Source organism: Crocuta crocuta, unplaced genomic scaffold (assembly GCF_008692635.1).
Source record: "Crocuta crocuta isolate KB4526 unplaced genomic scaffold, BGI_CrCroc_1.0 scaffold282, whole genome shotgun sequence".
Lineage (NCBI taxonomy): Eukaryota > Metazoa > Chordata > Mammalia > Carnivora > Hyaenidae > Crocuta > Crocuta crocuta.
The window spans coordinates 1,934,946-1,960,365 of record NW_027529174.1 but is presented as its reverse complement, the minus strand read 5'-3'; the positions used below and the strand labels follow the sequence as shown (position 1 = coordinate 1,960,365).

The 25,420-nt window shown below is 35.5% G+C and overlaps 2 protein-coding genes across 2 annotated transcripts in view; one reads left to right on the top strand and one right to left on the bottom strand.

Moving 5' to 3' along the window:
• Window positions 1-2,606: 2,606 nt before the first annotated feature.
• PPAT (phosphoribosyl pyrophosphate amidotransferase) overlaps window positions 2,607-25,420 on the bottom strand; it is a 35,377-nt gene continuing 12,563 nt past the window's right edge. The window contains exons 2-11 of the mRNA XM_077757742.1: window positions 14,786-14,852; window positions 13,847-14,053; window positions 11,942-12,054; window positions 11,688-11,833; window positions 10,618-10,690; window positions 9,769-9,920; window positions 9,237-9,364; window positions 7,665-7,886; window positions 6,129-6,249; window positions 2,607-5,053 (exon numbers count right to left, since the gene is read on the bottom strand). Of these exons, the coding sequence (XP_077613868.1) occupies window positions 4,857-5,053; window positions 6,129-6,249; window positions 7,665-7,886; window positions 9,237-9,364; window positions 9,769-9,920; window positions 10,618-10,690; window positions 11,688-11,833; window positions 11,942-12,054; window positions 13,847-14,053; window positions 14,786-14,852 (1,426 nt within the window). The 3' untranslated portion in view covers window positions 2,607-4,856. The remainder of the gene's footprint in view (window positions 5,054-6,128; window positions 6,250-7,664; window positions 7,887-9,236; window positions 9,365-9,768; window positions 9,921-10,617; window positions 10,691-11,687; window positions 11,834-11,941; window positions 12,055-13,846; window positions 14,054-14,785; window positions 14,853-25,420) is intronic.
• PAICS (phosphoribosylaminoimidazole carboxylase and phosphoribosylaminoimidazolesuccinocarboxamide synthase) overlaps window positions 16,695-25,420 on the top strand; it is a 49,917-nt gene continuing 41,191 nt past the window's right edge. The window contains 2 exon segments of the mRNA XM_077757740.1: window positions 16,695-17,076; window positions 23,283-23,717. Coding sequence (XP_077613866.1) covers window positions 16,695-17,076; window positions 23,283-23,717 — 817 coding nt within the window.

Below are 25,420 nucleotides of genomic sequence, written 5' to 3'. Positions count from 1 at the left end.
GACAAGGCTAATTCCCTGTTGTGTGCTTTGTAGCATCACAATTGCCCAGTTGAAGGTGGAGAAAATTAGTGCTTGGGTTCATTCAGGCTTGTTTTGTCAGGTGGCTAGGAAAGAATGGATGGATGAGGGAGGTCATGCTGTTTCCGAGAGGAAGTCTATTACAGTTCTGTAAAGGAACAGAAACAACACTAAACATATATATACACACAGACATATGTGTATCTGTATCTGTGTATGTATATATAATATATAAATAACATACATGCACCACATAGAATATATATAAAAAATACACATCTGAAAAAAAGAGGGACATATAGATATATATACTTTAGGTGTTTGTTTATTTTTGAGAGAGAGAAAGCACACAAGTGGGGTAGGGGCAGAGAGAGAGAGAAATTCCCAAGCAGGCGCTGAACTACCAGTGCAGAGCCTGATGTGGGGCTTGAACTCACGAACTATGAGATCATGACCTGAGCTGGAGTCAGAGGCTAAACCAACCGAGCAACCCAGGTGCCCCAATAGATATATTTTAATAAATAGGCTCACACAATTGGAGGGATGACAAATTAGAAATCTGAAGGGCAGGCCAGCAGGCTGGCAACTCTGGAAGGGTGTCTATTGCAATTTTGAAAATTCTGTCTCTAGGAAATGTTCATCTCTTTTTCTTAAGTTCTTCAAGTGATTGGATGAGGGCCATTCACATTATGGAGAGTGATCTACTTTACTCAAAGCCTACAGATTTAGATGTTAATCATATCTAAAAAAATACCTTCACCACATCCAGACTGGTGTTTGAACAAACATCTGGGCACCAAAGCCTAGCCAAATTAACATAAAATTAATCATCATACAGAAGATATCCATCAGTACATCAAAAGTAAAGCCAAACAATTTTCAGTGAAGCAAATTCAGAGGTTGAGGAAGAGTACAGGGCCCTTTTATCTGGGTCTCCTTTGTGCAGTGGTTTTCCATTTTTGCACAGTGCAAGCAGTTGTGTTATGGTAGATTCTAAGAACTTCCAAAAAGGTTAAAAGCATTGGTCCCTGCCATCCAACAACTCCTCAGCTACTTAAGAAGAAAATTTATGCACGTGCACCTGCGTACACACACATTTACATTGTGTACTATAGCTTAGTCTAAAATGTCTAAGCAGCATGCAGCTTTTTCTGAGAAGCTTGGATATTTTTTTGACTCGTTAAGAAACAAGAAGGCAATTTCCCTTAGGAGTTGACTAGCCTCTATCTGAAACCCAAAGAAAGAAGACATGAGATTCAGGTGATGCCCTCAGGCAAGATTTTCAGAGGCAATAACGTATGTGCATATATTATTTTTTGTCTTTTAGAAGTGGGACTTAGTATGTTTGTTTTTAAAACAGACTATTTTAGAGCAGTTAATTTAGGTTCACAGCAAAACTGAGCGGGACAGAGTTCCTATAAACCCCCTGCCCTCCAATATGCTCTGCATATTGCAGAGCCTTCCCCATTATGAACATCCCCAAGCAGAGGAGTACATTTGTTTCAACTGATAAACCTACAAACCTACAATGACATATCAGTATCACGCAAAGTCTATAATTGACATCAGGGTTTATTATAGGTGTTGAAAGTTCTATGGGTTTGAACAAATATATAATGAGATGTATCCACCATTGTATTACATAGAGTAGTTTCACTATACTACACAGTATTCTCTGTGCTCCTTCTATTTATCCCTTCCTCCCTACTAACTCCTGGCAATCACTGATGGCTTTGTTGTTGTTTTTCATTTTAGAGAGAGAGACAATGTGCAAGCAAGGGCAAGCAAGGGCAAGCAGGGGAGAGAGGGAATGGGAGAGGGAGGAATGGGGGGGAGGCAAGGAGAAGGGGGGGAGGGAGAGAGAGGGAGAGAGAGAGAGAGAGAGAGAGAGAGAGAGAGAGAATCCTAAGCATGCTCCACACTCAGCATGTAGTCCAATGAGGGTTTGGATCCCACAATCATGAACTGAGCCAAAATCAAGAGTCGGAACACTCAACTGACTGAGCCACCCACGCACCCCAACCACGGATGTTTTTTATCTCCACAGTTTTGCCTTTTCCAGAATGGCATGTAGTTTGACTCACACAGTATACAGTGGTGATAGATTGCTTTCTTTCACTTGGTAATTTGCATTTAAGTTCCCTCCATGTCTTTTCATGGCCTGATAGGTCATTTCTTTTTAGGACTGAATAAAGTTCTATTGTCCGAATGTATACAGTTTATTGATTTACATACTTTAATTTGATTAAAACACACACACACACACACACACACACACACACAGAATTCCCCCAATACACACATACATTTTGGAAATCTAAGCCACCTCTTCTGTGGCACTCCCCATTTTCACTGGTATTTCCACAGAACTTACCACTATTATAGTGCTTCACTTAGCATTACATTTCTAGTACCTTTATTTGTCCTTCCTACTCGGCCAGGACTTTTGCCTGGTTCATAAGCACTGGCCTATTTACTGAAATGCCTAGATCAGAGAAATAAGATCTGACTAGCTGGTGCCAAGAATGGAGCCTGGATGTGACTATTANAGAATATAAAAAAAAAAAAAAAAAAAGAGCACACACATATTTAAACACACTTATTACATACATATATTTGTCACCAACACATCACAATGAAGTCACAAAAAAGTGGGCTTAGTTTAATTCTCAACAACATAGATACTGTGAAAACACATTTTTCATCTTCTTTGTAATTTTCAGCACTCTGCTTATTTAAAACAGTTAAACAACATTTGAAACTAAATGTAAAAAGCTGTAATTTAATTCAGACTTCAGAAACTTGTGAAATAAAAGGCCATGATGGAGAAACATTAAGATATTTGTAGAATAACCAAACTGTCACAGTCCCACATTCCTTTATAAAAGCATCTCAATAAAACAAAATAATGGGAGACAAAAATTATGGAAACACAAAAGTCAAATCAGAGATTTTGGTTTAGTATTTTCCCTGAGTCTCTTGTTTTTAAAAATCAATGTAAGTAAGGCCAATTCAAAATTGACCCACAGGTCTTGCCTCCTCCATGCTGATATGAGGAATACATTTAAGACAAGAGGCTATACACTCAAGTGGTCCCAGGGCTTTATCCAAATGTCAATTTGCTTGTGCCATTGCCACAGCGTTATCTAACCTGCTGCTGCCTGCTGCACATGGGCTTAAATAGCTGTCAAGATTTTATCTTGGCCTGCCATAATATAACATGTGAGGTTATATACCAAATGAAGACAGAAGATTTCAGTTATTAATAAATATTAAATTCCTAAATGGATTTGGACACTATATACATCAAATTAAGGTAATTTAATAATACAGAAACACTTTTATGTTTAAAACAAAAATCTTACATAAACAGGAGATGAGGGCAAGTCATCTTGAAACATTAAAAAAAAAGGAAAAAAAACACTGTGTTTGTTAGATCCCAATAAAGCAGAAAAAAGTGATAAGGTGATGCTTAGAATCAGACAGGCATGCTAATTCCAAAAGAGTTGTCACCTTGATTCTTAAAATTGGCCCCTACAGGGTTTGTATTTGATCATTTAATTCCAACGATATATCTATATTTGTACATATGTATGTATATATGTTTGCAAATAATCAAGCACTTGGTTAAAAGAACATATAATTAATAAGGATAAAAGGATTGTTAAAATCTAAAATTTTATTTTTTACTTCAAATGTACTAGGTTACTTGCTGGGCTTATACTATAAGGGCACTAAGTAGTATACAGATCATACTTCATAGTCAAATGTAGAAAAACAGCTTGCACAGACATGTTTTTACGACCATCCTTAGGACACTTCAAAGACAGGTGGCAAAGCACTGCTAAACTGTATGTCTCCCTTCATCATAATGAAATCTCAATTTCAGAATAACAGCCGACATTTCAAAAACTAATAATCATGCATTATCTTAAAACTGAAGAGTGAAATGATGGCTCTAACCACCACAAAAATTATGACACTTTTTCACATTCATATTAATTATTTAATTTAGTAATATTAGTACCCCGCTGCACAGGCGGAAAAGATGAGGCACAAAAAGGTATGTATTCATTGTTGTTGTTTTAAGATTTGTCCAAAGTTAGATAGGGATGCCAAGGTCAAAAACTACACTGAGCTCTAGAGGCTTGACACTTCTGGGATATAATGGATTCAAGGTTTGCATGGTATGTTATATTTAACTCATGTCCTGTTTGCATCACATCATCTTAGTCTAACCTCTTAAACCATGGACCTGGGAAATGCCACTTACCACCTGCCTTCTCTGATCAGGTGAAAAAGGCTAGCCAAAACTTGTGTGTAAAAAAACAAACAAACAAAAAAACCCCACAAAAAACAGTGTTGTTGTTATTATATGCAATCAGCAAGGTTTAATTATGAAAATATTCCATAACTGAACTGCAATAACTCTCAAGAAACATTCCACAAAATTTTCTAAGAATCTGTGGGAAGGTATAGTGCCTGGCAATCCCTACTAAAACAGAAATTTACCTATTCTTTGCATTATTGTTGCTGATATGAACTTAAATGTGTATGATCTCATAACTGGTAGCCTCAAAGTACTAAACTATTAAACAAACTGAAAGGATCATACAAATAGAGGACACCAAAATATTTATCTAGGATTATTAAGGAAAGCATAGCACTTTGGTAGGTATTCTTTTCAGAAAAGAAATCTAAAAACATATAAAGGTAAACATAAGCATGTGGCATTTTACATTGACCAAAGGAGTAACAATTAAATGGATAGGGTGTAACCACCACTATAACTTCTTGACCAACTTTATATTTTGAAGCATCAGATCTTCCCCTTTCAACTACCATTCCAATTCTACAGGGTATTTTCCAGTGAGACAAGCTGTACAGTGACCATTCTTTTCAAAGCATTCCATACCATTCCCATTTTCTTGAATCATAATATCCTGCTTTTCCATTTTCTGTTTTTTAAACTTTATCCCTTCTTGTACAGATGAAACTAGTCCTCCCACTGACAGATATACAACACTGTTTGCTCCTACAGAGGGAAAGAGGAAAAGGTCATGACACTTCCTTTGGAAAGAAAGATCTGCCTCATAAGGCAACAGTAACAAACAGAAAAACTTAAGCCAGCATAAAAATTTCTCCTTTATCTTCTTATAAAAAAGCACGGGGAGACATGGGGAGGAGATGGAGTAAGCAATAAAATTATGGGCCTTTATTATTTTTTAAAATTTGAAATTGGAATTTAAGGGAGAATATAATTTAAAATAGCACTTGAGGCTTCAAATCTAGAATGGACTCAGAAAGTTTCTTTAGTAATTTTCTTGATTATGAAAACAGACTTTGAAGTCCGGAAAATCTGGGTTCAAATTTAATAAGCTCAAGGTCACTTACTTTTCCCAAGTCTTTTTTTCTTTTTCTTTTTTTTTTTTCATTTATAAGATAAGGAAAAACATCTGTGTGATATTTAAACAGTTTATCTCACCTAATTTGAAAAGCAAATATCTTGGGGTACCTGGGTGGCTCAGATGGTTAAGCATCTGACTCTTGATTTCAGCCCAGGTCACTGACAATGCAGAACCTGCTTGGGAATCTTCCCCCTCCCCCCACCCTCTTACTCTTTCTCTCAAAAATAAATAAATGAACTTTAATTAAAAAAAAAAAAAGAAAAGCATATGTCTTATCCAGGATAAGCTAACCAAGTCTGCCGACCTCATTATTAAAGATAACCCTATATTAGCTTTTCACTTTTTGATTTGCACCCACATCTAAATTATTCTATTACAATCTGTGGTAAAATTGTTTTTGTTTTTCTTCAGATCTATCTGATCGTTGGGAAGCTTTCACTGATATGCATACAGTTCCCCCTACCTGGAAAGCCTTTCTTCCTTTTTACCTAATCTCATCTTGGCCTAGGTCTCCAATATAGCACTTACCATGGTGTCTATACACACCAGGCACTCTCATTATTCAGAATAGTGTTCAATCCGCTCAACATGTTACAAAACATTATTTTTAACAAATGCTGGACATTGTTTTTATTACAAGTGTAAAGGCTGACAAGCTTTCGATTTTCTCTGTTAAAAGGTTAGAGAAATTTTAATACCTACCCAGATATTTTGCAAGATGTTCAAATTCAGGTTTATTGGCAATAAGCTCTTCCTTTGTTGGTATGTTTATTCCCATAAAGCATGGGTATCTAATTGGTGGTGAAGCTACTCGAATGTGTACCTTGGAAAGAAATCATTTCACATATTATTTTGACATTTATTTTAAGGATAATCATGCAAAATTCTGTCACTGACAAATCCAACATAAAGCTGATTTACAGAATATTTAATAACAACATATGGGTAATGAAGCAAACTACAAAATGTCTTTCATTAAATAAAAGGTGAAAAAGAATCCTGGAAAACCATATAGCATATATATAAAACTCCAATGCTCAGTCAGAACTATTTTTACAATTAATTCATTACTAAGAATCCTACTGGGGCAACTCTGCTCTAGACTCCAAAGCATCTGGACAAAGATTTCAAAATGTCATCCACTTATAAAGAATTCTTTTTACTGAGTTGCCTATTGTTTCCTTTTATCAACTATTAATGAGAACATTTCTTTCTTCTATTTCCCATTTAATAACTTTATATCCCTAGGATCACCTTCATGTTCTCTTGTACACTTGAATGGCACTTTTGCCTACCTCTTCTTTTACCATGTCAGAAAGCAAAAAATGTAACTATCACAAAGAGCTATTTTGTCTATTACTACTTTTCTGCCTTTTATCAGGTACATTTACATGGCCATAACTGGCATCCACAATTACTTTTTACCTTTCTTATAACAGCAAAGATTTTCCAATGGTATGTACTCTTCATAATTACAGTTTCTGTGGCTACATCATATTTTATCATACTTAGGTATCAATTTACTAAACCATTTCCTACCAGTAGATATGTAATCTATTTCCAGTTCTTTTGTTGTCTATTCTTTTTCACTCCTGTAACAAATGCTAAATTTACTTTACACCTCTTTGTTTTTATTACAAAATTTTCAAGGAATTCTGAAGAGATTATCATAATCATAACAGTCATAAAAAAGCTGAAAACTCATAATCATAATTATCTTCAAAGCTTTCTAGAGAGACTGCCACTGCTTTCCATGTCACTTCCTCCTGTAAGAGATTTTATTATTGAATCCACTCAACTATTAGTTGTAAATGACATCTCACTTCTATATTTTGAATTACTAAGATATTAAGAGTTAGAATAAGCTTTGAGATTTAAAAATATAACCCAATGTGGCAAATCTATTATAATAGGATTCACTGTACATCTTCAAAAAGAGAAATACTATAAAAATTTTTAAAAAATATTCTATTTTGTGGCTTTTGTGAGTTTTTAAAATTAACCTTATAAAAATTTTAATCTTTTATAGAGGTTTTTAGTCTATTAACGAATATTATTTAGTATGTAGTTTTAGTGGCTATTACATGTTTTCCAAATTACTGCACAGTTATTCCTAAATCAACTTATTTGAAAGACAATTTATTATATTGAACTATCCATTTTCATTCACTGTACAAAACTGCAATTTTTAAACCAGTGTCATATTATTAATTATCGGTATGTTTTAATAATACTTACCTCCTTTGCACCAGATTCTTTGAGCAATTTGATTATGGGTGAGATGGTATTGCCTCTTACAATTGAATCATCTACAAGAACAATTCTTTTGCCTTTAAAGTTGTCCGACAATACTCCAAATTTTTTTGCAACACCAAGTTGTCTTAACCTCATGTTTGGCTGAATAAAGGTTCTTCCTACATACCGGTTTTTACATAGCACCTCCACATATGGAAGCCCACACTGATAGATAAGAAACAAAAGGACAATGAGCAGCAACATATAGAGAACTCTAGGCTATTTTCTCTAGGTCATTCTTCCATTGTAATATGTATGAAAACATTTGAAATTGCTATTCTGAACTCTCCATCAACAGATTACATACAATTTCACTTCACTGTTTAAACTGTAGGGGGAAAAAGGTAAAAAGAAAACCCATTCAAAGTAATATACTCATTGGGAAATTGGGAAAACCAACTCATTTTGTCAGAAGTTGTAATGTTTCTCTCTTAAACAAATATTATTTCTCTGTCTTGGAACGGAACACTAAGTGTGTGAAGACATGACAATAAATCCCTGTCAGAAAAATTCATAGCAATTAAAAACTATCAGCAAGAAATGAATTAAAACCAGTATGTAGAAGCACCTGGATGGCTTAGTCGGTCAGGTGTCTGAGTCCTGGTTTCAGCTCGAAGTCATGATCTCACAGTTTGCCATAAGCACAGAACTCATGTGGGATTCCTCTCTCCCTCTCTCTCTCTGCCCTCCATGGCTTGCTCTCTCTCACTCTCAAAAAAAGATCCAGTATGCAAAGAATGTGCTTTTTGAGGGGCAGGAGGTGATTTATCCATCTTTCAAGGTAATACTAATCTAAAATGTGTGCATATTATTTATTTTAAAAACAAATAAACTTTCAACATAGTGAATGTTGATTAGGACACCCCAGGATCACCATAGTCATACAAATCTATTTGATTATGAAAAATGAAATTAAGCACAGTACTAAAAACAATACACAAAATGAACATAAACAGCTTTGTTATCACTCATACTAAATAGGGAACAAATTAAACCAGTGGTTTGAGGGATGGTACTTCAAGAAATAGGTTTTAATAATAAGTAAATATTACCACTAAATTCTGTATGTATTCATGATGTTATCTTTTTTTTTTAAGTTTATTTATTTATTTATACAAGTGGGAGAGGGGCAGAGAGGGAGAGACAAAATCCCAAGCAGGCTCTGTGCTTATGGCACAGCACAGAACCTGATGTGGGCCTCGAACTCACAAACCATGAGATCATGACCTGAGCTGAGATCAAGAGTCGAATGTTTAACTGACTGTGCCACCCAGGTGTCCCGATGATGTTTATTTTTTTAAGTGAAGTGGATCATTCTGCTCATCTTTAGGTGAATCTTGGAGTGGATTCCACTAAAATAGTGCTATTGAATAAAAAGGCTGGAAAATAACTCTTGTTGTAAAGGATCTAATATTTTCTTTTTCCTTATAATGTACTGATAAGTTTCTCTTTATATACAAGAATTTCTGATTTCAGTGCTACCAGAGCATTTCACTGCATGTCAAGAAAAAATACCTTTCCTGCATAACCAAGAGCAGCGGGCGTAGCAGATTCCGGAACAGTGCTAACCAAATCTGCATCCACTGGTGCCTCAATTGCCAGCTGCTGACCACAACGGTATCTTACTGTGTAAACCATTTGGTCTGGAATGTTTGAGGAAAAAAAATACATTATTTTTACTTAGCATATTAGTATTATTCTAAGAAAATTAGCTTGTTAGAACTCTATATATGGCATACAAAAAGTCAAGTAAAGCATATAAAACAACTAAGGTGGAGATACATAAACTGGGGAATTCACTCTTTAAAAAAAATGTGGCCTTAATACATATCTGAAAACCATAGTCCTTACTCCTAAAAGGAAAACAAAGTCCAGGAGTCAGATGAAAGGGAAAAATAGTGATCTTATGACTTGTATGTTCAGTCCCCTAATCACAACATGTAACAATGTGCCTCCAAAAGCCCGGTAAACCTCTGAACCAAGAACTGCCATGTTTCAATGAGATAAATAAGAGACTTATATAGAAAGTTAAAGATATTTTATTTACCTTCAAATATACTATCTGGTCTTGCAAAATAAACATACTCAAAGATACAAAAAGCCATCGGGTTTCCTTCAGACCTTGGTATAATATCAAGAGTTTGGACACTACGTTTGGTTATTTCCACAATTTCTCCAGGCAAGACTTCACGGAAATATCTTGGGAAACAATATTAAAGAAAGAAGACTTTAAATAAACCAGTCCTTAAGACTGATAACAACACCTATTGTAAAGTACACACAAAGTCCCTTCCCTTATAAAGGAAAAGTGGTTCAGTTTAATATAGAAATGGCTTAAAAAATAAAAAGTTAATTCTCCCAACAGTAAATCTAATACTTGTATCTTGGGGCACCTGGGTAGCACAGTCGGTTAAGTGTCCGACTCTTGATCTCAGCTCAGGTCATGATCTCATGGTTCATGAGTTCGAGCCCTGCCTGCGCCAGGCTCTGCGCTGATGGTGCAGAGCCTGCTTGAATTCTCTCTCTCCATCTCTTTGTACTCCCTCCTCCAAAATAAAAAAAATAAAAGCCATAAATTTTACTGAGTTTTGGAAAAACAGAGGTTAAAGAGAACATTTTATTCTGGCTTAAATGTTTCAATCGTAAGTATTCCTTGTTGCGGAGATTCTTCCTTTCTAAAATAAGTCTCATGGTATTTTGAAAGGAAGGTGACAGTTTCAAAATTAGAAGGTATTACTGGATTATTAAAGTCAGTGCCAGTGCTAAGCAAAAAGTACAAAAGAAACTGCATTTATAGATATGACTCCTTATAGAAATCAAAAAGAATACTTTCACATAACAAAAAATTTTTTACTGATGTAGAAAAAATGCATATGCTGAGTGAAACAAAACTTACCTTGCACCAATTGATAAAAAGCTACAAGATTCTGAAGACACCACCCATCCTTCTGTTTCTGAAGATTTTTTCTCTGTAAATCACAAGATAATTCAGTTAATGGATTCAAGGAATTTTACAAGAGGCTACTTATTTCAAGAGAATAGTTAAACACCATATAGATAAATAAAAAACATCCATTTCTATGACTTTAAGAACACACGGATCTTCATTAGACTTGAGCAGAAGATAAAATCAATGGTATCAAATTTCTTTCAAAAACTGATTTCACGGATTCAGATAAGACACTGATCGGATAAGTCAAAAAGAAAATCACTAAAATCATACTACACACGTGAAAAAGCTGGGCAAAGGACATGAATAGGCAATTCAGAGAAGACAAAACAGGAATGTCCATAAAAATGACTCATCCTCAGAAATACTCAAGGAAATGTATTTTAAAAACCAAGCACTGCTGGGGCGCCTGGGTGGCTTAGTCGGTTAAGCGTCCGACTTTCGCTTAGGTCATGATCTCGCGGTTCGTGGGTTCGAGCCCCACGTCGGGCTCTGTGCTGACTGCCAGCTCAGAGCCTGGAGCCTGTTTCAGTCTGTGACTCCCTCTCTCTCTGACCCTCCCCTGCTCATGCTGTCTCTCTCTCTCCTAGAAATAAATAAAAACATTTAAAAAAAAATTAAAAAAACAAAACAAAACAAAACAAAAAAACCAAGCACTGCAGGGGAGCTTGGATGGCTCAGTCATTTAGGCGTCCAGCTTCAGCTCAGGTCATGCTCTTACAGCTTGTGAGTTCAAGCCCCACATTGGGTTCTGTGCAGACAGCTCAGAGCCTGGAGCCTGCTTTGGATTCTGTGTCACCCCTCCCCCACTCTGCCCCTCCCCTCTCATGCTCTGTCTCCCTCTCTCTCAAGAATAAACATAAAAAAAAAAAAAAACAAGTACTGCATCATTTTTTTTAAATCTAATTCCTTCTCACTCATAAGCTTCCTATACTTCATGATTTGAGGGTATGCCAACAGTAGGACAAGAGCTTGGAAAAGCATTATGAAATTATATTTCTTCTGAAGTGCATTACCTTTATCATTTATATCAGATACTGGAATAAGACGTCCAATGCATAGAGGGCGATTTCCATAAGGATCTCGTACTGCATAAATAACATCTCTGTGCATTATAAGCAGGGAATATGCTGTGGGTGCTTCCTTCATTAGGTTTTTAATCCTGGAATTAATTAAATAATTGAATAATTTCAGTTATAAACACAAGACACAAACTCTGCAAGACAGTTCTCATAGCAGAGCTGTGAGCTTAGCCTAGTTTTACAATTACCTTGCTACCCAGTCTGGGGTGCCATCTTGTTCCTGAGGAGGTGTATACGCCAGTAACTGGGTAATCATTTCACTATCAGAACTTGTTGACAAACCAATACCATGCCGCAGAAGCTATTTAGAATGGAGAAAAGAAGCTATTTAGAATGGCTGACAGTTTTTAATCACTGGAGGGGAAGCTCTACCTCACCCCTCACCCAGCAGCCCACCATAATGGCAAAAGATCAGGCACTGTGTGAATTTTCAGTTATGAAAATCCTGCACATGTGGAGAAGCACTGCTGAAGGCAATAGGAAGTCTCTGAAGGTTTTTAAGCAAGAAAAAAAAAGTGATCTAGGAAGCATATAGAATAGCTTTTGAAAACTAAGTTTGGAGGAATGTAAACCTGCAGTAAAGGTGGGGGAGAGTGGAGAAGGCAGGAGAATTTGGAACTGTGATTCTAACTTTTTCAGTCGTTGACAATCCTGACAGGACACATTCCCATAAGAGTGGCATACTACAGTGGGGCCTCTCAACCCAGGTCTGTTAGTGGTAGTGCGATGGCTACCCATCCTCACTGATTATCGCCAAAAGAGTAGAAGAAAGGAATTAACTATATTGAAAAATTAACTGTAGAAGATGTAATAAAAATTGGTTGAGCACACTCATGAAAATTATAAGGTTCTGAGCCAGAGAGACTAGGACAAGAACATCACCAATGATCCACACAGGCTGAGTTTAAAGTGATACTATAGAACATTTTCCGTAGGCAGCTAAATGCGTAGAGGTGAAACCCAGACTCTGGGAGGTGGTGGTGTCTAGAAATAACGAGCTAGGTATATTGCATGGAATTCAATTTTTGGTGGTGATCACCAAGTGGTGAGTTTTTGTGTGTGGTTTTTGGGTGTTTTTGTTTTTTTTTTTAGCAAATTTTACTTCATATTTATACTTCTTTGATTGTGTGAATTAAACAATTTTTTCACTTAGAGGCAGAAAAACACATTATCCTTTTAATACCAGAGCCTAAAAAGAGGGCAAAACAAAGCTAGAATTGAAAATAAAAGGATAATGAGTGGTACAGAAGCATAGTTCTAGATATTTTCCACCCACCCAAATCGACCATCATTTGACTTCTGTCACTATTTATCCCATGTAAAATGCCTTGTTCTAGAAGGCTAAGGAGATAATAACTGTGTGTGTTGTGTGTGTGTGTGTATAACCATCCTGTTACTGAATGTCACCTGAGATTTTTATTTCCAAGGTTACCAAATCATGATTATTATAATTCAGTGGACTGAAGAAACGTGGCATCAATAAATGAATGGCAAGAATGGATAAATAAGCTATCAGGAATAAAAAGATACCAAGGAATTAAAAAAAAAGGAAGATGAACTAATGATGAATAAAAGCATAGGCACAAATTTAACATGGAATGCTCCAAATACCATGTAAAGATCAAAAAAGAAGATAGTAAAGTCTCTTTGCCTTTTCCCCAAGTAGTTTCCTGTAATTGTTTCCAAATCACTCTCCCTTATATTTGTTATCTTTCAGTTTATATTCTATTTTCTTCTTATGCTTTGAACATAAAGACAAAGCTAAAGGGATAGGAACAGCCCATAAACCCTAATTTCTCTGTTTCTCACAACAACCATAAACCAACTTTTTCACGTCTCTACTCTAAAGCTGTACCATCAGAATCACCTTAAAAGTACATTAAAATGCAGACTGACCACCTTCCCACCACAGATTCTGGGGTGATATCTTAGAATCTGCAATTATAACAAATACTCCAGGTAATTCTAATACAGTTATCCTTTGCAGTTAGATAACAGGTGACAACAATTAGAAACTATCCTGCACCAAGATCCCCAATAACTTCATTTCATTAATTTATCCTAATCATGAAAAAAAGCATTAAAACACTTACCTTTTTCCTTAATTGAGTAGCATTTACCAATTCGCCATTATGTGCCACAGCTATTTTCCCATGAAGTGTTTCAACAACAAAGGGCTGACAGTTTTCTAATTCACAGTTTCCTGTAGTGGCGTATCTCGTGTGTCCAATTCCAAGGTTTGAAATATATAATTTCTTCAAATTGTCTTGAGAAAAGACGTGATTTACAAGACCCATTCCCTTGTAAAGTCAAAGTAAAAGCTCATCTTAGAAAAAAAAAAAAAGACTGTGGCCCTAGCAAGTAAAGGCTTTTACCCTTTATACTCTGTGCTCCAGCATTCTAATCTTAAATAAAGACTAGCCTAATTGTAAGAACCATAAAATATCTTTTTAGAAAAAAATTTGAGGGGCGCCGGGGTGGCTCAGTCAGTTAAGCGTCCAACTTCAGCTCAGGTCATGACCTCACAGTTCCTGCACTGATGGCTCAGAGCCTGGAGCCTGCTTCAGATTCTGTGTCTCCCTCTCCGTTCCTACCCTCCTTGCCCTCTCTCTCTCTCTCTCATAAACAAAAAAAATTTTGAGGTGAAATTCACATAACAAAATTAACCATTTTAAGGTAAATAATTCAATGGCATTTATTTCACAATGTTGAAGTGCTTGTTTTATGAGCTACTTTTCATTAGAAAAGATGTACTAAACAGTAAAATTTGTCAAATATAATAAACTAAATCAAATGCATTTTAAAAACTCAAACTATGCTTAAAAATTTAAATATATGACCTGTTTCAATGAGTCGGTCTAGCCAACTATCAGGCAGATACGCACCCTAACTGGACAAATGGAAACGGCTGATCCAGAGTATGACTTTTATATGCAAATTATTTGTTCAAATTTCCTTCCCCCACCAACATACTAGTTATCACCTGGCTATTGTTATCTTTATTACTAACATTTTTTTATATTCAAATATACCTTGTGTGTTTTGAATGTTGGTACTGAATTCCCATCACTGGTCACAATACCAGCACTCTCCTGACCCCTGTGAATATAAAAAGGCATCAACTGTTAAATTTAAATTTACCTCATCCATAAGCTTCTTTATGAAGCATACTTTTCTCAAGAGCATCCAGGAACTGACAATGCATTACATGCTACTAGTACTAGTGCCACTTCTACTCATGATGATGGTGACCACCAAGCAGCAGATGATATTATCTGAATTCTAATGAATATGCCAGGCATTGTCCTAAAATTTACAGGAAATACCTAATTTATTAGGCTCTCACAACAATCTTATAAAGTAAATACTATGATTACCATTCCCATTTTACGAATAAGGACACTGAAGAAACAGAAGGTAAGTAACTTGCCCAATGTTGCATGGAAAGCGGCAGCAGTCAGGGTGAGAACACAATCTGACTCCAAAACTCAGTTTTCTAACCTCTGTACAAAGTGACCTCTAAATAGAGTATGGAGAAAAAAAAAAAATAATAATAATAATAATAAATAGAGTATGGAGATAGAAATGGAAATCTCCAAATAAATTAGCAGATAAAATGCTTACTGTGGATACTAGAATCATGAACAAAATTCATTGATTTTTGAGGTTTTTGCTTTGCACTTTCCACTTTTTTCCCAACAAATATCTGTCACTTTAGTTATCACAAAAAAATAAATGCTGCTTCTAAAAACCCTAAATTAATCAGGCACTTGTATTTCATTTCTGCATTAATAGTTCTAGGTGACAAAATAAAGAAGAAAGCCAAAAGCTAGGCCGTAGCTTATATACCACACGTTAAGACTAAGACGATCTGTCCCATTATGGAGTAATAAAGATTCCAAATGCTCCACAATTTTTAATAGCTCTGAAAAAAATGCTATAAATACTAGATGTGTTTTAACAAATTTTTGTTCCAGAGAATATATAACAGGGTAGAAATAAAAAGTAAATTTCTATCATATATTTATGTATAAATTAATAATACATTAATTTGGTTAAAAGAATCTTTTTCAAAATTACATATTATAGTTGTTTAGGCATTTTTTTAAGTTTATTTTGAGAGAGAGGGAGAGAGATAGAAAGTGAGCAGGTTAGCAAGCAGAGGAGGGAGAGAGAGAGGGAGAGAGAGAATCCCAAGCAGGCCTCCATATTGTCAGTGCAGAGTACGACTGGGGTTAGAGCAGATCATGAGCCACAATCAAGAGTTGGACGCACAATGGACTGAGCAGCCCAGGCATCCCTGTTTAGGCATTTCAATAAGAAAAAAGTACAACATTAAGTGAACCTGCAAAGTAAAAATCTAAAAATTTAAAATTGAAATTTTACTAAATTATCAATGCATAAATACTACCAATACATTAAATAAATATCCATAACCCTATATACCCTATAGGCCTGGATCACTTATGCCTTAGGATTTCTTTACAGAAATGATGTGGTTTTCAAGGATAACCTATGCTAGAAGAGTAAATGATTCATGGCAGAGGGAAAAAGAACTAACGTTTGCCATAAATCTTGGGGCAGAAAGAACCTCTGCCGACCACTTCTAAAATAATTTTTTTTTTAATCCACAACCATTTGGTAAACCAGAGTAAATTATGTAAGAAAACAAACAAAAAAATGTTTATCTTCCCTTTTGTCTCCAGGGTAATTTCCCCTTAAGGCTGAAATGAAAAATATTAGGAATCATTTAGGTCCAGGCTTCTTTAATCACAAAGCCTGTGTATTTGGCAGTTTCTCAAGTTACTCCCCTCAGGCAGCTTGAACCAGTTAAACTAGATCTTTTCAGCTCTTTGGAGCTTATTGACAACCAGCCGTCTGGTTTCCTAGGAAACAAAACCTTGGCTAGAAATAGTGAATCATTTCCAGGTCACTTTCAACATGGAGAGTGGAGCAGGAAAGCACTGGACTGAAGAAGAGGTTAAAGCTTTGCTAAGTGTCTGGGCAGAAAAAAATATACGAAAACAACTTTATGGAACACTGAGAAATAAAGGAATATTTATTTACATTGCAAAAAGGCTGCAAGCACTAGGAGTATACAGAGATTGGAAACAGTGCCGGGCAAAGTACAAAAACCTCAAATATGAATACAGAACAGTTAAATATGCCCATAACTCTGGAGACAGCTCTAAAACTATGAAGTTCTTCCATGATTTGGATGCGATCCTGCAATATGAACCTGCCACCCAATTAACAGAGGAAGATGCAAATGGCAGGTGCCTGGCAACGCTGAGCCAAAGTACAGCTCCAGAGATCACTGAAGGTAAAAAGAAAAAGTAGCATTTCTTTTGTTTTTACCTAACAAACTGTAATAGTACAGGACTTCTGAGTCTGTATGATAAACATAGCCTGGAATATTATGGTTGAGAAAAAACAACTGACTTATTACGGTATTTTGCACAATGTAAAAAAATTAGAAAGATTAAATACCTCCACTTTTTAAATCTGTAAAATACTGAAAAAAAAAACCACATTAAAATGACATTACTACTAATGCCAACTGCTCCTTAGGCATGCCTGATGTTTTGTGAAAAATGGATTGGGTTTTGAAAACATTTTAGGTTTTACTTTTTTAAGCATGGCAAAAGAAAAAAAAAGTCAAATATATTGCTCCACTGTTGTTTCCCCACATCTCGAAACAAGACAGAACTTTCTGCTCTATATTTACATTCCCATTTTTCTAAATTTATCAATAAAAGCACTAAAATTCTAGGAATAAACAACTTCTTCATCACTTGCTTAGAAGCACAGCTCCCTTTAACAAAAAGTGAAACAGAAATAGATTTGATAGATTAAATGATTTATGATTAAATGATTTAGATATTAAACAAGGTTTTGACCTGCTGTGTTGTTAAGCCCAACACGATTTACATAGAATTTGCTCACTGTCTGTGGAAGCTGTATATATCACCAGGGAAAGGGGAAATCAATGGCAGTAATGAGATTTCTCCCATAGTGGAAAGTCTTACAGATGCTATTTTTAAGAGCAGAGCTGTTCAATATAAAATCTCTAATACCTACTGCCTGTGTCCACCACGTGCAAAGCACTGAGCTACTTGCTTTGTAAACTCAGAAAGGAGGGCATCATGAATAAATTTAACACCCAAAAGAAAATGGTAAGTGTTAGAACAAAGATACCAAATGAGAAAGGGGGAAACAATGACAGAAATTGAAGTTAGGTTAATTTGGATTATCTGAACTTTGTCTGTAAAGCTCAATAATAAATCATTTGGTAAAAAAATCCACTTAACATACTCCCTTACATTTTTTTTAATCTTTTATTTATTTCTGAGAGAAAGAGAGAAACAGTGTAAGCAGGGGAGGGTCAGAGAGAGGGAGGGAGATACAGAATCTGAAACAGGCTCCAGGCTCTGAGCTAGCTGTCAGCACAGAGCTGATTCGGGACTTGAACCCACAAACCATGAGATCATGACCTGAGCCGAAGTCGGACGCTTAACTGACTGAGCCACCCAGGTGTCCCTACATTTCAGATACTAATCGAAATTCTGAGAAAGCTCTGTAGTCACTGTCAAGTTAACGAGCAGTAACCTTGATTGGGGGCACCTGGATGGCTCAGCAGGTTAAAGCATCTGACTCTTAATTTCAGTTCAAGTCATGATCTCACACTTTCCTGACATCGAGCCCTGAGCTGTCCCCATACAGCCTGCTTGTGATTCTCCCCTTCTCTCTGTTCCTTCCCTGCTAGCACTATGTCTCTCTCAAAATAAATAAATAAACTTAAAAAAAAGAGCAATAACATTATTTGATTAATCACCCTGCACTCTGCAGTATTTAAATGCTTTAAATATTGGTTAATGATAAATCACAACTTCTGAAAGGCCTTGATTTTAACCAGAGGTTGGTGTGATGAAGATGTGGGTGCTGAATCTCCACTATTTTTGCCCCTCTCTTATCTGTCCGTCCCCAACCCCCATCTCGTGTGTGTATGTGTTTAATCTCCAATTAATAGGGTCTCTTTCTAATCCATTTAGGTAGTACCCCCTTGGCTCCAAATTCCCCATTTTCACTCATAAGCAGAGGGCTCATAATTACTTCTGAACCTTTTATGTTTCAGGTATCTCAAACCCTCCAATTCTAAAACCCCACTCTCTTCCCTCATTCAGAACTGACCCTCCTACAAATTGCCTTTACCTTACTACTCCACTGTATTTCCAATCACTTAAATAAACTTAAATAAACATTAATAAACATTAAATATTTAAGATATCCTTGACCTTTCATCGATCACTAAGTCCTTAAAAAAACTGACGTTTCATAAATTTTCCCCTGTTCTATTCTCATTACCACCATGAAGAACTTCATCACATGGAATATTAAGATAACATCTTAACTGGTCTCCTTACTTTTCAGCCCCTTAATACACATCGTTTACAGTGCCACTGGTTGCTTTTCTTTAACTTTTTGAATTATAAAATTACAAGCACATTAGCAGTTTGTTTACTTTAAAAATTATCTTGAAATTATAACCAGAATTAATTCTAATTAATTAATTCTAATTAATTCAGGATTAAATGTTACTTAATGGTTCCATAATATTTGAGTGCATATAAGAGTTTGTGTCTGCCCCTTTAGAGAAATGATGCTACAATCAATATCTTTCGTCCATATTTAACATTATTACTTTAGAATAGACTATCAGAAGTTCAATTACTGGTCAGGAGGGGTTATGATTACTTTGAAACAATGCTAAAAAATGCTTTCCAAAAGAACTGTACTTTACTTAACCTACTATAATGGTGTATGCAATTGATAACTTTAGTTTGCACTTAGTTAATTACTAATGCTATCAAACAGTTCTATATGTTTATTCACGTTTACAAACTACGTCAATTGAGGTCTTAGAAACTGCATGATCTCTTTTGCCTTACAATTTTGGGTGATTTTTATTTGATCTACAGAATTCAAAAAAGTTTTCACGTAATCAGTGTTTCATGAAAAACAAAGATTTTGATTAAAGTTCTTAATGCAATCAGTCCTTTTTAACGCTTAGAAAGTCCTCCTTTACTTTTGGTCTGATTCATTTATAATGTCTTTTGGTTTTTCTATGGTGGAACCAGCAGAATTTTTATTGGTATATGGTAAACTAAAGAAGGGAAGAAAAGGAAATGTGCCTTTTCCACTGTTGGGATCAAACTCATGCAAGTGGTAAGGAAAGAGGATCTAGTTCCCTGTCAGGCAGCAGGTAGCCTGACTGACCTTGGCAAAGGACGCAAATCTTAAGAGGCTTCATGTTCTAGAAATTATAATCATCCTCAACTTCAGAATACCTTTGGCCTACTATTATTGCAGAATCACATTCTTTCAGTGACCAAATTTCCACTCTATTTCCCTCCTCTTAAAATGATACAAATGCATCAGGAGTAATGACTGAAGAGTTTCAGGTTACAATCACCAGGGCATGGGGCCCCTGCATTCAATTTTGGCAATTATGCTAGGAATGACCAACCTAAGAAAAAAAATACATCCGAAGAAGTTGGGGAGAGAGCCTTTATCACGCCTACCAATATTTTCAGCTCCAGGCTGTTTTCAACAAATAGAAAACTAGGTAATAGTATCTGATATAAATCAGGTAATAGACTAGCAAACTAGGGGCACCTGGGTGGTTCAGTCGGTGACTCTATTTCAGCTTGGGCCATGATCCTGGGGTTGTGGGACAGAACCCGACACTCAGTACTAAGCAAGGAGCCTGCTTGAGATTCTATTTCCCCCTCTGCCCCTCTCCCAAGTCTGCACTCTCTTTCTCTCTGGGATAAAAAAAAGCAGCCTGTGCCTCATTTTATGAAGACACCCAACCTATGAAACCAGGAAGATTGAGGTACTGTTTTCATTTTTCAAGGTTGGCATTGTTCTTTGAAATGACACATTCCTTGGTCCATTTAAGCATAACTTAGATTAATTTCTATAAAGTTTTATGCACCAATCAGCTAATTATAATAGATACATATAAATTTTAGCTACATAACTAAATATGCCAAATAAGCCATATTTTCTGATTATGTCATTACAGGACCTCCCTCTGTTTTACATTGCTAGTGTCATTTATCAAATCCCTATTTTAAAGTACCTAAAATACAAAATTAAAGAACACTTTTTAATGTAATTTAATTTGAAAATGAACCACAAACATAAAATTAGCAAACAAAACTAGTGGAAGTTCAAAATAAACCATGTCATTAGAATGGTAGAAATTAAATTTTGGGACACCTGGGTGGCTCAGTTGGTTAAGCGTCTGACTTCAGCTCAGGTCATCATCTCACCGTTTATGAGTTTGAGCCCCACATCAGGCTCTGTGCTAACAGCTCAGAGCCTGGATCCGGCTTCAGATTCTGTGTCTCCCCCTCTCTCTGTCCTTAGCCTGCTCGTACTGTCTCTCTGTCTCTCAAAAATTGAATAAATGTTTAAAAAAAACATTTTTTTAAGAAATTAAAATTTTCTTTACATAGATAAGTATAGTATTTAAATCACATAAAATATTATCACAAATCTATAATCTTTCATGACTATGATCAAATTCAGCTCAAGCTACTAGCATTATCAGTCATTTAATTCAATTTTTATCTTCCCTAGAACTTACTCTAAAAGGAATTTCGTTCTTTTTCCAGGTAAGATGTCAGTTACATTAGAAGATAAGGAAGACATCTCAGGAAATCCTTTACTTTTGGTTTCTCACATCGGACCAATGGAACTAGGTATAGTGTGGGCGGTCAAAAATACAAAGAAACTGATCAGATTCCAAAGTGGAAATAAGATTGGTTTCTGAGAAAATGGATGATTTTTCCTGACAAAAACATTTACGATTATTTTAAGTGTCCCTCTTTTTTGCCAATCTATACTAAAAAAATCATTTTTAGAAATAAATGATTTCTTAACAAAACATAAATTGCCTAGATATATTAGCTTTCAAATTCACAACCTTTATTCTTTACTATAATAAGGAATATAGGGTCAAAATTATACATAGTAGATTCTTAATATTTAATGAACATGTCACTTTAGTACTCCAGAGGTCTAAGACAAACAATTTTACATGTGAAAGTAAATAATATCAAATCAATAAGGAGGTCAAGATGATTTTATTCACCCAAATTAAAGTCAATATAAATCCCCATTTGGCTTCTAAATTTTTATTGAAGGTTGTTAATCCAAGTAAGGAAAAATAGTGAAAAGCATTTCAAAACAAAGACATTAAATGTACCACAAAATAGAAACAGCTCCCTATACCTCAGGTAAATGCTTAAAAGTGGTTTTTAATAACTTACATTATAGATACTGACGTCTGAACTACCTTTTTATTAAACAGAAACATGAAATCTGAGAAAAACACAAGATAATGTGGCTGTTAAAATAAACAACATAACCTCCAGTAATGTCATTACCATAAAATTAGTTGCAAAACTGTACCAGAGATCTAACATGAAGGTACCATGCTAGGATTTCTAAGTGGGTACATTCTTCCTAAGGCATTATAAAATTTCTGGCACACTTCCTTGCATTAAAAGAATACTTCGCTTAAAATGACGTTCTTTAACGAATGGGACATCTTTTATTTTCATGAGAAATAAGAAGCACCACTTGTTATAATATGTCTCTTCCAACCCTTTATTCACGAATAGTCTTGGTTCTCAACCCTGCCTGCACACTAGAATCACAATCTGGGGATGACAGGTGGGGGTAGCAGTGAAGTAGTGATTCATAAAATCTCCCCCAGGAGATACTGATATGTAGCCAATGGAAATAATTAGATTAAAAGGAAGAGAAGGAGATAAATTGCTTCCACCTATCCTATCACCAAAAAATAAACTGTCCTCAATGAGCCATTTTCTAATTGTATTGCTTCCTACAAGTAAATATTACAAAAGTATATATTCAATGTTCACTATATAGCTAAAGACACACCACATACCAAAGGAGTGGGATGGATGGGTAAGAAATGATAAAGGGGCGCCTGGGTGGCTCAGTCGGTTAAGTGTCCGACTTCGGCTCAGGTCATGATCTCGCGGTTGGTGGTTCGAGCCCCACGTCGGGCTCTGTGCTGACAGCCAGCTCGGAGCCTGGAGCCTGCTTCGGATTCTGTGTCTCCCTCTCTTTCTGACCCTCCCCTGCTCATGCTGTCTGTCTCTCTCTCAAAAAAATAAATAAAACATTTAAAAAACTTAAATGCTAGAGTAAAGAGATGATCAAAATGTGACTAATTAAAAACAACTATATTAAAGTCAGTCACTATCATGATAACAAACATTCAAGTTCTGTATTTCATTTATCCATCAGTTTCAGATGAAAGCTAAGCTATGATTTGTATTCCATCTCTTATGGAGAAAATTCCTTTCTTTATTAAGGTTGCATCTAATTATTTATCTTATATATATAACCTATGTGTGTGCATATATATGTGTGTGTGTGTATATATATATATGTACATATATCTCTTTCCCTCCCCACCTGATACAGGTAACTCTACATCAATTATGGAGCCCCCTATTAATCCAACTTTTATTCCAACTGTAGCAAATGAAGGAGGAAAACACTGGACTGTGCCAGAAATCAGGGCTCTAATAGGCATCTGGTCTGATATAAGTATACAACAACAACTAGAAGGAACAGTGAGAAATAAAAGGATATTTGAACAAATTGCTGCCAAGCTTCAGGAATTTGGAATAGACAGAGATTGGAAGCAGTGCAGAACAAAGTACAAAAACTTAAAACATGAATATAAGATTGTAAGAATGGCTCAAGACCAAGGCATAACTAAGAGTATGAAATTTTTTACTGAGTTGGATGCCATTTTGGGACACAATAAAACAGAAAAATCACAAGAACAGGAATTCCAAGAAGGAGAACAAGCTACGGGACGCGCCAATGTAAAAACAGAAGAGGATCGGACAGGTAGGAAGACAAAGAAAAATAATCTTAACATCAGGCTACAAATATAAAAATGTCAATAGAATGATAACATGTATATAATCTAATTTAAATAGGTGTCACTAAATGTTATTCAGTAAGCTAATTATTGAATTTATCATGAAACAGATTTAATGTATAATCAATCTCCTCCAGGACATAGAGAATAGTACAAAGTTATACAAAAAAGATGAAATAAAATTCATTTCCATAAGTTTAAAAATAGAACAATTTTAATAAAGTAAAAATGCAGCTCTAGATGGCAGAAATTAAAGCAAGTTTTCACATCAACTATGGTAAAATTGTGAGTGAACAGAAAAAGGGCATTAAAGAACTTAGAAGAATATAAAACCCATGAGAAGGTCTTTGAAGTGTAGTTCTTCTGGGACATATCATAAAATGCTTTAAAATGAGCTTAACCCAAAAGATTAAGATACAATACACACAAAGATATGATAGCATGAAATAAACTGGATGAGTTCTAGACCAGGAGTCAGGAAATCCAAGTTCTAGCTCAGTCTTTGTGGAACCCTAAACCAAGTATCTCCTCTACACTTGACAAAATGTTCTTAAAGACCTCTACTAACCATAAAGTTTCTAGATCTTAATATCTGCCTTAAACAGTGCAGTCTTAATTCTCAGATTGTGAGTATGTTTCTAGGGGAAAGAGAGGTAATGACAGAGTTAAGACTGAGAAATGGTGGTAAGAAGTACTAAAATCTTTTGCTGGTGGAAAAGAAAGAAACTGGCCTGCTAGATAACTATATACATCCTTCCCATAAAAAATAAAATGAGTAGTGATAAAGTAGTCCAACAGCAGCAGTATGATTCTGTTCATACAGTAATTGCAGCTAATGATAATTCCATCAATTATAAGTTTTAAGTCTAGTGAGAGACTTACGACACCAGATATCTACAGGGACCTAAGACTGAAAGATTAAGAGTGGGGAATCTAAACTAGAGAAAAGGAAACTATAATATTTAGCACCAGGTGCACTGTAAAAGGAAAAATAACATAATAGAGTTTAAAATAATACTGAAAGTGAATAAAACCAAGCCACCATATATCCCACTATGTTCATACAGTCATTGATGAAGATGCAGCTGAAGATGACTTGGTCAGTAATGTGTCAGAAGACCTAAGAGAGAGAAAGGTAAAACAAAGTCCTGGCACAGGTAAAACAGTATTTTTGGTTTTGTGTATGTGAAAAAATACATAAGATGTTATTATATGATGTTGCTATGGACTGAAATATGTCACCCCTAAAGTCATATCAACATGTGCAAAAGTATTTGGAGATGGGACTTTTGGGAGATAATTAAGGTATAGATGAGGTCACAAGGATGGGGCCCTGTTGATGGATTTTATAATTATATTAATATATAATAATAGAATGCTACAATTAACTAAAATACTGTAAGATGTTACAAGAATATATACAAGGTTATAACATATGAAGTATAATACTCATATTTCCAAAATGCAGAAATGGAAGGTGAAAACTGTTAATTACGTAATGTTCCCTATGGCTGTTATTCTCAAAGTGTAGCAGCATCAGCATCATCTGGGAACTTAAGCATGCTGAAGTTTAAGAAATACTGCCTTATGGTACAGGATACTAAGGGGGTGAAGCAAAGTGAGTTCTTCCTATTTGACTGACTGCCTTTTACACCAACCAAAATGAGGG